Source organism: Labrus bergylta, chromosome 14, assembly GCF_963930695.1.
Source record: "Labrus bergylta chromosome 14, fLabBer1.1, whole genome shotgun sequence".
Classification (NCBI taxonomy): Eukaryota; Metazoa; Chordata; class Actinopteri; order Labriformes; family Labridae; genus Labrus; species Labrus bergylta.
Window position 1 is genome coordinate 8,324,213 of NC_089208.1, and position 14,651 is coordinate 8,338,863.

The window sequence follows — 14,651 nt, forward strand, 5'->3', positions numbered from 1 at the left end:
TGGAAAGTGTATTAAACTGGCAGAGAGACAAAAGACGAGAGAAGCTATTAAAAAGCAAGCGCGTGTCGATCGCCCTCAGGGTAACCCCTGCAGCGATTATTGTAGTGTCGATGTATTGCTCTCCACAGCCCAATTAGATGAAAATGATGCAGATTAAAGGTAGAGAATGTGATACAGTCTAGGTGTGTCAGATAGAAGTGTAGAGCCCTGAGCAGGATAGTGTCTCACATCACTATAACACTATTACAGTTTCTGTACATGAAAGGACAAAAGAAATCGACTTATGATATCAGAAGGAGAAACCTTTTCCTCAGGGAGCCAAAGTGAGAATAAAAACAGATGGAAGAGTCTGTGACAAAGAAGACAATTTGTCCTGAAACTAATTGGACTATAAAGACACACGAAGATAAAAACTGGCAGCGTGTGGGCGAACACTCGAAGCAAGAAGACATCAAACTTCCTGCAGGATTTCACTTCTTACAAGGACATTTTATGATTCGTTAAAGCAGATGATTTGAATGTTTTATGTACAGTTTTCTACCCAATTTATAAGTGTTACGACAACAAAAGTCACAACTGTTGAGGAAAAGCTTTCGACAAAGCATTGTGGGAAAGTGAAACGAGTCGACATCCTGTTGAATTGTGTCATTGTGATTATCAATCTGCTAACACTCTGCTGCATCATTGTGTGCATAACAAACTTAAGGATGTGAAAACTCTTGCACAGGATTGCACCATCAAGCCAGATACTCCATGTGGTACTTTTTTTTTTTACTTTCAAGCATTAAAAAGCCTCTGGGGCTAAAAAGTTACTGCTGCAGTAACAAGAAGCTGCTGGTTTAAAAAGAACACTTTAGCTGAGCTAGTGCATCCTTTTAAAGTGACACACAGCTTTGAAATAGAATGGGAAAAGCTGCAGACTTCTAGTAGATGCTACATTTTGGCAGGAGGTATGTGGCTGTCTTTAGGTCACCATGAAAAGCTGAGAAAAAAGAAGTGGCAAAGTGGGCAGCGTTGACGGACCGCGGCGCACATGACATGCGGAAATTGGGAGGCAGGCAGGATTTCAGGTTTACAGAGAAACACCAGCACAAGGGGAAAAGGAAAACTATAATCATGCTGTGGCTGTAGAGGAAAAAAATGTTCACTCAAATTTGAATGAGATTTGCCATTCGTCTTTTATAAACATTAGAAAACTGTAAGTCCTGTGAATCTGCCAAAAATGATTACTATAAGGTGTCAACCATTCTGTCTACTCAGATGTGCATGAATAAAAACGTATGCACATTCTATACAAGCAAGCAATACAACCAACTTTAAGAGATTTATTTTAATACCCATTTATTTAGAATGTGCCACCGCAAAGAGTTACAGAAAAGAAAAAAGATAGTAAAAGGGGATGCAGCATGATGCCTGACTGAGAGCTCTTGGACACACATAGCCATCTGGCAGGAGTATAAGGCACACATACACAGACTGCAGGGAGACCTTGTGAATAACACTCCATTGATTAAGTTTCTACCATCTACAAAAGGTCACAGTTAAGTGGTGAATAAACAGCAGACAGAGATTTAAAGGAGTGGCCTCGCCAGGTCAATCGTGGACTGTATAGCTGTTTATGTAACAGAGAGAAAAGGACGGATATAAAACTATCAAGTATCAAGTCAGGCTGTGGTATTACAAGGTGGAAATAAAAGAAAAAGACGCTAAGAATCCATATTTTATCATGTAAATGAAACCACGGTAGTACTTAAATTGTCCTCTTGGACAATAAAGATTTTCCAAATCCAAAATCCAAAAATATGAAATACATACTGATTAAATCTACATTTTTTTTTTCATACATAAATACCTTACACTCATTTGTCAGTGCATTAGATGTTGCTGAGTTTATTTGATAGGGATTGGGAGGCAGTAGGTTACATGAAGATGCAAAAATGCGTCATTTTCTGCAATTTAACCGAGAAGTGATCTTATTAGATAAAACAAATGTTGCACAACCTTTCTTTGGGGGAAATCATGTGCAGTAAAATGAAATCCAATACTATGCAATTTTTATATTTATATTACGTCATTGTAATATGTAGATTTTGTATGTTACCCTGGCGCGCAGATAACATCCCCATTACAAATTTGATGTTTCATATTTGTATTTTAGGGTCTCTTTTTTTTCGCATTATATTTCTGTATCTCTTTTGGATCTTTCTTTTTTTATGTTATCTAATATTCTTGTATTTTAACTTCTCTGCAATTGTTAATTGTGTATTTTAGTGATTTTTGAATTTTCTATTAAATGTTTCTTTTTTTCTTTGTCTTGTTGCTTTTGATGTTTTGTGTGAAGCACTTTGAAAACTGCTATATATATATATATATATATAAAAACTGGACTTGACAATACAATTCAAATTTTGATTTTTGAACTTGATCATTTAAATCAATCATTTAATTTACTCTCAGGTAAAGTCCCACCCCCTCCCATGCTACACCTCTGTATAAACCCCTTTTAACCTGTTTCTTTATCTTGTGATCTCTGAGAAGTCTCCTTTGTGTCTAACAGTGAACTGGATTAAATGTGAACATCCACTTTTGAACCTGGTAGAAAGACATCCTACTGAGACCAGAAGGCCAACCCTGACAGGCCATAAATCTTTAATCATAACACTGAAAAATGTAAACATACACACACACACATACTAAAACAGGAGAGACAGATGACTTCCTGCAGGTTGTTGGATTCGTCATTTTACAGCTTCTGATACAATCCCGAAAATAAATAAAGGATTATCTTATGTTATCTTAAATACACAGGCAAACATTTAGAGAGTTAAGATTGACTTCCATGATTTCAGGATGTGGAACGAGTCGGTTTCAGAATGCCTGAGGTGATATATGACCTGTATGTTTTGTTCACCTGAGTCTGTCTGAATGAATGGTGGTTTCTCGAGTGCATCCATCAGCCCTCTCAACTCATAATGGCCTCATCTTCCTTTCCCGTCTCCCCCTTCGCCTCCCTTCTTACCCCCACCCCTCCTCTCTTCTCTTCTCTTTCGCTCGACTACCCTGAATGCTTAATGATGGCCCGTGCCTTCCGGGAGCAACATAAACATGCCAGACACACCATTGGCCGGGGCGGTGGTGTTACTCTGAGCCGATTGGCTGAGGGGGATGGGGTCTTGGGCGGCAAAAGATGTAGGGGTTGGTCGTTACCGTAGCCCTACAGGATGACTCCTGTCCATAGTAACATGCCACACTCACACATACACATAGCTGGAGGCCTTCAGGGCATGCATGGTGAAGGTCCCCACAGACCCACAGAACACAAACACACTCAGACACATGACACACCCTCTAACATCAAGCACAACAAAGGATTTTCAGAGCTTCTTCCACGAGAAGATGAGAGATAAACGGCATTAAAAGGAGAGTTTAGCTAATGCTGCTGTTTAAGGTGTTAAAGTAAGATTATAGCTATCTTAAACCAGAGAATCCTGTGAAAAACAAAAAGCCTCAGGCGTGGCTTATGATCCATAATTCGTTAAATCAAAATTTAAAGTGGGCAGTTCATTATTGAGATAAGACGGACTAAAAAATATCATCAGTACAAAAACAATCAAGCACAGCTCTGTGGTGTAAAATGTTAGATCTGATCTGTACTCGTTCTTCAACAACAACCTCAATGTAATTTGTTTTAACAGAAGAGCGAGCATCATTACCTACGTAAAACAAGAGATGCAAATCTGTCCTGTCAGGCAAATAACAACGGTCACCTGCTAATTTTAGCAGCTCTAGCTATAGGCTGGCTGAAAAGAACCTCCTGCCCACATGTAGCTTGCTCTCTTATTATTTGCAGCTGTTATTTCCCCCTCTTGTTTGTAAGTATTTTTAAAATAAATTCTATATCAAATAATGTTTCAAAGACAAAGAGGCCTCAATCTTTAAGGTTTTTTTTTTTTTTAGCTAGCTCGTATCAAAGCTATTTCAGTGTTTTTTCTTCAAAACATAAAAAGGACATGAGGGCAGTTTTGATAATAACAGACTGACCCCTAGTATCTCAGGGTCTCGTTCAGGGGTGAAGATGCTGTTAAATGGATTGTGAGATTGACAGGCAGGATGGTGTTGCATCAGAAACAATGTTGGACCATTGTAGTGAAGAAAGAGCTGAACTGTAAGGCAAAAGTTTGATATACTCCTCAGTATATGCTCACTCCGCCCTAGCAAGAGGGTAAGGAGCGCAAGACATCTGGAGAAAGCCTGCATTGAAGTTGAGGGGTTTCGGGCATCTGGAACAGGAGGTGCAAGTTTTCTGGACTAGACAAAGTGGGAATAGAACCCAGAAGAGTCCCCAAAGCACACTGAATGGATTACATATCTGGCAGGGGAACTCGTCGGAATCTGCCTAGATGAGCTCATAAAGCCCAGGTGAGCAACAAAAAAAAAAAAAAAAAAGGATGGGTGAATGCAGTATGACCTAGATATTCTATTATTGAAGCTCTGCCTTTGAGCTACAGGTAAAGCAAACAGCAGCTCAAGCACCTTTAGTTCTTTTCTGTCAGCATTAGCATTTATAAGTCGTATGTTTGTAATTGTAATCTTTAATATCAGACTTTCTAAAAGTTGTTCATTCATGATATTGTCATATGACACATTTGCAGTCAAGTATTTTTCATGGTATGCCACAGTTGCAATCATTAGTCAGAAAATCTGCATTTTGCTGATACACCCGATTAGTTCAGCCCAAGCAATGCGAGAGGTGTTTGCTTTAGTTTATTTGTCGAGTGTGTGAAAGTGCCACAACAACACTCTCTGCTGAGCCAAAACTTCATTTATTATTCACAAGCTGTCTTTGAATGAACCCAGGCGACTGTGGCACAGAGAAGTACAACCCCAGCAGGGATGTGCAAGAGCTCAAGGAGGAGCTAAATGATGTTACAACTGAAAAAATCTCTACTCCACTCCTTTCAGCTGGATTCACTCACTTGGAACCATCAGAAACTATATATAACCACTTTTCTGTGGGCAACCTCTTCGCTCTGGCTGCACAGTTACCCTGAATCACCCGAACAGAACTGCACAGGACTCTCTCAGAGAATATTTCCGAGATCTGCAAAAGAGATACTACTTGTGTGAATACATGGGCAGGCAAATGATGACGATTTCTCTCTGCTAGTCAACAGCTTCTGGTTTTTAATCACTGAATTGCATTATATTTTTGGATATTTTGGCCCAGTAGTGGCTGGGTGATTCATGTACTGGATGAATCGTTTTAGTTTAGAGGTTCAAATCTCCACTTCACCGTTCCCCTTAGGTGGAAAAAATGAATGCATATTTTTGCATAATGTCTGCTACCTTCTGGAGTGGATGAAGAGATCATTTTAAATAATTTCTGTTATAGAGATGTGAAACAATGACGGGATATCTGTAGAGAAAGGGGATTGTTGGTCTAGCTGGATGAGAACATTGGGTAAATGGTTTACTTTGCATTTAGAACATCCAGTGTCTCTCTCGTTCTCTCTTTGGCTGTTAGACACTCAAAGCTGGAAGCGTTTGGTTTCTCCCTCTGCAGCGTCACAAAACAGTTTCCTGGCAGTTTTTGAAAAAAAATGAACATAAAGCCGATTACATAAGCCTGAACCCTTTTCCAGGCCCAATGGGAAGGAAGATGCTCAGCACAGAGAAGAGAAGCATGCGGTGGCGAAAGAGGCAGAGGAGATGACGGCGTTACATAACAACACAGCATCCGACTCCGATTCTCTCTCTCCCTCAGCGGTTGAGCGAGAGGAAGCATTGACTATGTCGTGTTCTATAGGTACAGTCCAGAGAAGGGAGGGAACAGCTTCAAGTATTGATCAGCATAATGGAGGAGCTTGTACAGAGGGAAGACGATAATTTAAGACTCGACATTCAGCGGATTCAATTACACAACACACAATTTAATCCCTGGAAAGCAATACCCTCTGACTGCAGAGTGACTGCAGAGTGGGTGATTTATGAGCGCTAACAGCAGTTTATTGATTAATTATTGTTTGATCAAGCAGCTTCAATCTTCAAACCATTTGATTCTCAATAAAGGTCCATCCTGTTTAAGCATTACTATTAAAGACAAATGGCCACTGGTGAGCAATAGTTCTATTCCTTACAGCTGCACAGCTCACTGTTCTTACTTATTCCATTCTGGATGACTATAGGATTGCAACAAACCAACTTTTATCTCCATAGACAGGATGTGTAGATTTCAAACTTATATGAAATAATACCGGTCTTTTGAATGGCGTTAGAATATTTGCAGATAAAGTTTTTTTTTGTTTTTTTTTTAAGTTTGCCATAAAAGCATTGTAACTGGTTGAAATCAGAAGCCTGATGTTGTGTTGTGACGTTAGCACAGTCCCACTTAATAGTTTTATTTTTATCAACTCATCAAAAAACAACTCTTCCGGACGGTTAAACGAAAAACAATCAATCACGTCAACAAGATGAAAAACGTATTACAGGTTTTGACTTATTGACGAGAAACCACGAGACCTTCAAAATATATCTGCATCCTGAAGATTGTTAAAAGAAATAATAATAATTGTATTGATGATATTGAACAGTTGATCACTGACTCAAACTTTCAATCAATCACCTCTAGTCTATATGATTCCTGGGCTTCAGAGGTCTGATAATATTTAGAAACAGTCTAATACAGATGTTTCCATCAATACAGGAAATGCATCGTCCTTTCCGGTAAACAATTGTTTTACCAAATTTTATGAAACAAAATGTAACTTTTGGAGGATATTGTGGGCAGCTGTAGAACTTGTCGATGTTAATACAATAACAACTTAAAACTGTATGTCCCTCCATGCTGAGAAATGAATCCCCTACTTTCCTAAAAGGTTGCCTGATGCTTTATGACAAAGTACTGACATACGTGTATGTAGATGTAAACATGCAACTGAATCAAAAAGGATCATTCTTATTGCAACACATACCAAATCTAGCTACATCCAAGTCAATAAGAAATGAATATCATCAATCAGTATTGGATTGGCTCATCCTTGCACATTTTCTGAACTGATCCCAGCTAAAAAGAAATGTGGCGTCTTCACAGTGGCCCAGAGGCTTATGGACCCTTTGGATTTGTTTGGGTTGTTCTCTGCCGTGAAACCACAAATTAGATGTTTGGAAACACCTCAAGATCCCATTGATCTGCTCATGTGGAGCCGATGGCCGCTTAAACAGAGAGAGAGAGAGAGAGAGAGAGAGAGAGAGATGGGTGTTTTGGACAAAACAGATTTCTCAGAGTGTGATAAATGAGACATCCCTTGTTGTATTAAACTCCCCTATAACACTCTGCTGGGAAGCTCTCCAGAATCACTTTGCTGTGTGCCTCCCTTTGCTGAAGCAGCCCTCGCGACAGCCAAGTAACAACTAACATTAAACACTCAGAGACAGAACCGGGGCTGGGCTGAAGTGAGCCAGTAGCACTGGAGCTGGCTCCATTTATCAACAGATGAAGAGGGGAACCACAACAAAGGTTTGACAGCCAGAGAAACACATGACTGAGTGGTAAATGGACTTTATATAGCACTTTTTCTAGTCTCCTGACGACTCAAAGCGCTTTTACACCGCATGTCACACCTATTCATTTACATCCATTCACACACTGAAGGCAGAGGTTGCGATGTAGTGAGACCATCAGAAGTAACTCATCTCTTTCATACACATTCATATGCTGCCTACGAAGCAGTGGGAGTAATTTGGGGTTAGGTGTCTTGCCCAAAGACAAATCAGATATGTTGCTGTAGAATCTGGGGATCGAACCCCCCGACCTTCTGGTTGAGAGACAGCCAACTCTAAACTGAGCCACAGGCGAAATGTGCTCACTGAAAACTGTCAGCATCTGTGTCATTTCCATTGTGTGATTTGGTTCTGGATACAGGAGTCACATTTAATTAAGTTGTCAATAGTTAAAACACCAAATTTACAAAACGTCAAACTGCCAGAAGTATCTACAGTGACAGGCAGGGACGTGGGATAAAAACAATGAATTGGTGTCTCTATTGAAAAGGGATTTAAATCACTCAAACTTGAACATGCACCGCAGAACCAGGTGTTTACTTGCTACTGATATTTTGCTTGGGATTTTCACCCTGATAAAACAATAAGAGCTATGTGTTTGTTCCCCTGGATTAAAAGGTTCACACATTTCAGGATTAAGCCATGGTAAACACTGCATGGTTCTATGTCATCAGCCCCAAACATGATCGACTCGGTTTCACAGATTTGACTTTAAATTAGAGGGCACAGATTTTAAAGTACATATTAACTCTTTACAAACTGGTTAATGCCCTGTGTGGCTGATGCTGTCATCTTTTTGACTGAACTCAAGTGCTCTGCAAGACACAAACAGGATGTACAGAAATGAATAAAGATTTTTATTTTAAAGCTCCCTCAGAGCTGCACACATATCCGAGTCCTCCTCACTGTGACTGGGATTAGGGAAAATCGTTTTGACATGTGCATGTGCCAACTCGGCTCTGCCAAAATGCCTATATTCTGTCTCTTACATAATCCAGCCATCCTTTGAAGTAGCTTTAGCATCACATGGCTCTGAAGCAAGCCAGAGACGAGTCTGGCTAATTCTCTGAAGGTTACAGCGCAGACTGACTGGATGCAGATGTGGCGACAGCACTGAAGGTTCGGCACTGAAATGATAGTTTAGCAGTCAATATTCCTTTGACGGTTTAAAGATTTCCTGTGTCATTGAAAAGAAGAAAAACACTTAAATGCCGCTGTAGGTGATTTTAGGAATTGTTTGTGTTCAGCTGAAGATGCCTGTACAGTATGCTGTGCCATGGTTACAGAGAAGTGTAATGTTACTCTTTACTTTCAGTGAGCACTTCCTTGTTTCCAATCACATACTTTAAGGCTATTCTTTTTCTTTTAAATTAACGGTTAAGATAATTAAACTGTTCTAAAGACAAAATATAAGTAGCTTTATTGTTCAAGTTTGTGTCTAGGTATATATTTTTCTTTTTACTGGTATCTGTGAAAACTCAAATGTGGATATCGGATAGAGAAAAATGGTAACAGAACATCTCTAGAACAGACTAAATTATTTTTTTATTTTTTTTGACTGTTCTGTTAATTATCCCCGCCTTCCTCTTGATCTTTTCCCCCCATGTATTCTAAGCATCCACACAGTCCATTTGCCCTGAATAAAAGTTGTGTAACAAAGAGTCTCAGGTCAGTGGTTTCGAGGATCACATTTGACAAAGCTACTGGGACACAGGGCTGATACGGCATCATTAGAACTGTTTTTTTTCCCCACCTTGTAGTCTAAAAAGACAAATCCAGGCCCAACATGTCCATATAATCTATCAGTCTAAATTAAGGTCAAAGTAGGCGCAACACAAATGAACAGATTATCATCAGCGAGATACACAAGCAAACCTAAAAACACAAACGCTAAAAGCGACGACAAAAAAAAAAACCACAGCAACATAGATATGAAAAATTGAACAAGGTAAAACCTCTGAACTAGTTACAGACAGACAATGAAGACAGTGGCACCACGGAAATGCTTTTCAAATCAGATCATGGCTGAGAAAAACCTTTCACCCTGCTGCATAACATAATAGAAAAAACTGATAAACATTTTGTGTATGTGTGAGAAACACTCTGGGGGAAAAAAAAAAAAAAAAAACATGCTAGATCAAGACAAGAGGGGAGACAAAAAAAAGAGGCCAGAAATGAGAGGTAAAATGAGAGGATTGTGTTAAAGCACTTGTAACACACACACAACACACAGGCACACAAACGCTAATAGCCGCCTGGGAGTCTACCACTTATGCTGCTGACTGGACAAATGGGGCGGAGGATGACTGATGAGAGGTCTGAGCCGGTGATTTTGTTCGGGGAGTGAGGAGTAGAAAAGCCGGAGGAAATGTTGCCTCGATCAGATGTGGACAAACAGAGTGACTTCAGCCTCTCGTGGGAGCGAGGCAGCTGTGGCTTTGAGCATCCACTCCCACTTTACTCAGCCAGTTAAGGACGTGTGGTCACCGCTTACCAATAAGCCCTTAACACAGATCCAGTGGCTGCAGAGAAAAAGGATGCAATTACAGCCTCATGTTTGGTAAAACCCAGGGCATTAAACTCTTGTGAGCATTGTGCTGCCGTGTTGCAGCCTGTGAACCAGTGGATGGGTTGTTTCAGGGTCAGTGTATAGAACTGAGGGAGTGAGCCTAGCTGTGGTGCTTGAAAAAGCTCACAAAAGTGGAAGTGTATTTTTTTTTTATTCCCCTGAGTGGAGAAAAGAGGTCAGTTCAGCAGCCCTGGCGCACAAAGTTACGCGTACAATACACACACACTGAGGTACACACACACACACACACACACACACAGGCTCACAAGTACAGGAGAAAGGAAGTGGGATGCTGAAATGACAGGTGCTTAAAAGGCATCATGCCCTTTCCCTTCACAAGAGCTCACAGTGAAGCCAGTTGTAATGTTTATAGTCCGTCTCCTATCGTACCCATCCAGCCTCTCGTAGAAATTCAAACGTGTTGAAGCACATTAGGCGTAAAAAGTGTGATGTAGTCAGTCTGTGTTCACACTTCACAGCATAGCCAGATCCAAAATAGCAACATTAAAATAGTACACAGACTGAGTATACAGCCCTTCCCCTCCTGAGTATACACTCACATTGATCTATTTGTGAAAAGTGGATGATTCAATGCCACATATTAAAGAAATACCAGTGGACCTCCAGCTGACTGGGAGTATTTGTTATGATTGCATGCAAGCTCGTGTTTGTTGGCGATGTCGAGTGTTTGTTCATGTAAGAAAGAGATAAATGAGAGACACATAGATCTGACTCCAACTCCCGTCTGTGGGAGTTTTCAAAAGAAACTTAGTTGACAATGCACGGTCCTGATTTAACACGTACAGTGTGAGCGCTCAGGTCGTTAAGAGGGCTTCACGATCAGACTGTCGTGTGAGCACATACATCGTGAGCAGTGGTGTGACCTGACAGTCTAATCACAAATTTGATACAATCATACATTGTATTCCCCAGTCTAACAAAGGCAGCCCACCTTGCACACAGAATCACACAGAAGAAGGACTGTATATAAGAGAAAATGTTTGTTTTTGAGGTATCTTTAAAGTGTTGTGTTAGTGATAGTGGAGGCGGAGGCGGAGGCGGAGGCGGAGTGCACGGTGTGATAGTAAGCCTGAAAGTCAACACATTGCGTAAAAAAACAATCCCAAGGTGCTGTTTTCTACACTGAATTACATTAAATCAAACAAATACGTTGTGTTGATTGGAAAGCTTTCAAAGATGTGGCAGCTTAAGCTAAGCTAAGGCTAAATCCTGCCTATAGTTTCTTTCATATTTAGCACACAGACATTGTAGCAGTACTTATCTTTGCAAAAATCAAATAAGCATGTTCCCTCACTAGTCAAACTATTCCTTTGCAAGTCTTTTTTCAAAGCAAAGCAGTGTATCAACATCGTACGACTTGCAGAGGAATATTGACAGCCTGGTTGTCACACCGTGTTTGTCTTACAATTATTCTTTTTCACACCTCATTCCTCAAAAGCATGACCGCTATAGAACCCTGTTACAGACATAATAATGGGAAAAAAAACATGCACTGAATTAATTATCCACAAGAAGCAAATCCTCCAATACATAGACCAATGATTACACTGTCATGTAATAACATGACTCTCTAATGTTAAGTCCCTTCAGTGTCAGTCCCCGCACCTCACTGTAGAGCACCTCTGACAACACCACTGTATTTTCCTCTTTCTGCGTGGCGTTTGACTAAAATCCCAAACGCCAACCTCCTGCCTTCTCCCGCTCTCCATTCACTCCAATCCAATCCTCTCTTCAGATTGAGGCACGGTGACAATGGTGACACAGCAGAGCTAATCCCAAGAGGCTGTGTCATGTGCTTAAAACTCCAAACCCACACACATGAACACATAAAGGAACATGTACATCAGAACAGAGCATGAAAACAAGGAATCACCTTGACTGATGGGATGTGTGTAATCACTGAAAAGTGTTACACACTCGTTGCTCTCTGCATTAAAGCATGAAAAACAATTGTTTATAGTCTGTTGTGCAAATCATCCCTTTTAAAATATTCATGTTGTAAAAAAAAAAGTTGTATTTTTATATATGACAGAAAAGATCCAGTCAAGTCAAGTATGGAGATCAGAAGGAATTATTTCCAATGTGTTGATGTTGCTCACGGTAACCTGAAAGCACTGCCCTGACACCCACCCGAGTGACCCGGTGTACAGTGAGACATGTCAAACTGAGTCACCAGCGCAGTTTGAAGACCACAATAAAGAGCGGATTAAAAATTCAACATCAGACAGCTTGTGTCCTCGATAGGTTGGAACATAAAGTTCTACCTCCAGGTTGTAGGAATGACTCATACTCTCCCACTGTACATTTCTCTGGGCTTTCCTCTGTGCCTTTCAGCTACTATAAAAAAAAAAGCTCAATAACAGCAGACTTGAGTTGTTTCCATTAAAGGGGAAGGGAAGCGAAAGAGGGGAGGGGGGGCTTTGACCGTCTTGTTATGGACAGCCACAGTGATGCACACTAATTGGAAGTCCGGAGGAAAATGCAAAGTGTTCTCTGTGGGCATGTAGCTCCGCTTGGAACGCAAACAGGCAGAGCATGAGATGGAGAAGGAAGGAGGGGGTGCTGGATAAAAATGGCAAGAGGTAAATGGGGAAGCGATGTGTGCAGGAGAGTAAATAAAAGGATGGATGGAGGGATACATACTGCTGTACAGGGTGTCGATCCAGGAGAGCCGGGGAAGACCACGAGCGCTGAGGGGCTCCATCCTCCTTTTCTGTCGGTCTCACTCACTTCTTTCTGATTTCTGTCCCTGTTTTTTTTGCTGCTTATCGCGGTTGCCTCTTTCCTGTTCCTTATCCTCGAAAAACAGCCTTCATCTCCCAGGAGGAAGCGGTAAGAATCATTTAGGAGAAAAAAAAAAGCCTAAAGACACCCGGGGGTCCAACAGGCAGACGAGCAAACAAACGGCAGCGGCAGGAGTGTGAGTACTGCGTGTGTGTGTGTGTTTGAGAGGGAGAGAAAACAACAGGCTGGAGACGACCACCGCCGACCGTTGCTAGGGGAAGGGAGAAGCACTCCCTCTCTCTCTCTCTCTCTTTGGCTCGCTCGCTCACTCTCATCCACCCCTCCTCTCTCTTCTGCGCGAATGGCTCATCAGCCTCTCTCTCTCTCTCTCTCTCCCTCGCTCTCTCTCTTCAAGCAGAGGCAGGAATTTGCAAAGCGATGCATTATAACTGTGTACCAACCAGGCTTATGTCAAATGTAAAAAAAACAAAACCACAAGCATAATCTTCTTGTGGCTCTATACCCGCTTTAAACTCAACTCCAATTCAAAAATGACTTTCACTCCCTGTGCTGTGTGTGAAAGCCTCTTTGTTCCCTTGCAGAGTGCAACAGAAAGTGCTTTATCCTTAAATAACCCAGCTTTCAACTCAAAGGTTTCATCGTTGTCTCATTTCACCGCCGTTCTTACTTTCGATTCGCTTTTTCTTAAATGACAAGGCAAACTTGTAAAGCTCCACAATATGGTACGAAAAGTAAAACTAACCAAGAATGAGGCATTAAAAAAAAAATAACAGTCAAGTACAACTATTACATGCTGATATCATAAACAGTAAAAAAAAAGGCATACACACTTATTAAGGCATACACATAGCAAACACATCCAAATAGAGAAAAAGTAATGAACTGGAAGCAAATGCACTTTCACAACATTTTCCAGATTCTTTAGAAAAACATCATCAAGTCGTCTTTCACACCGTTTCAGGTAAAAAAAACTGTTACAAAATTAAATGTTTCAGTGACTGATAGTGTTCTGTTCTCACTCATAAAACTGACATTAGGCACCATAAGAATACAATCACACTCAGGCATACTTCTCCTGATTTCCACAATATAGTCAACATGTACAAAGGTAAGGTGGAACTTGCCCACAAGGACATTTGGGGGTCAACTGTTTCATATCTTTGTGTGTTGTTTGAGGGGGGGGGGGGGGGGGGGACTTCTGCTGTGTGAAGTACACACCATAATAAATCAGCACATGATCACTGCTTCTTGGCTGCCACACACAAGGACTAGGAGCTTCTGTGGTTTTGAACAGAGCGTGTCATTCATCTAGTCTGGTGGGTTCAGATGTCCTGTCTTCTGTTCCTGTGGCCACTTGCTATGCCCCCCTCATCTACACACACACACACACACACACACACACGTTGGAAGGACATGAAAGGGACACGGACATGAGCAGGAGTGTAGGAGTGTGTGTGCTGGTATATCAGCTGCCACAATACTAAAAAATATGCTGGTGAAATGGAAAACAACATTGGAGAGCTGTGTAGCAGATCTTCTCTCCTGGAAATTAGTTGTTAAATTGTACCCTATTTTATAATACTAAAAACAAGCTGAAAAAATGGTTTGTAGTAAGGTTTAAACTGCAATAGCAAAAATAAATTTCAATGAATAAATAAAGATTGTTTCAAAGACAATTTTAATTTTAATCTCCGTCTAATGGGCCCATTAGCTCATTTAGCACATTAGCTCTCCTGTTGCGTCCTGTTACCGGAGA

The 14,651-nt window shown here is 40.8% G+C and overlaps 1 protein-coding gene across 2 annotated transcripts in view; it reads right to left on the bottom strand.

Moving 5' to 3' along the window:
• abr (ABR activator of RhoGEF and GTPase) overlaps window positions 1-14,651 on the bottom strand; it is a 138,682-nt gene that overhangs the window by 102,930 nt on the left and 21,101 nt on the right. The window contains exon 1 of one of the 2 annotated variants that reach the window (XM_020653785.3): window positions 12,794-13,145. The exons of the other annotated variant lie outside the window; for it this stretch is intronic. Coding sequence (XP_020509441.1) covers window positions 12,794-12,854 — 61 coding nt within the window. The 5' untranslated portion in view covers window positions 12,855-13,145. Of the gene's footprint in view, window positions 1-12,793; window positions 13,146-14,651 lie in introns of those variants that run through there. 2 annotated transcript variants of the gene reach the window in all.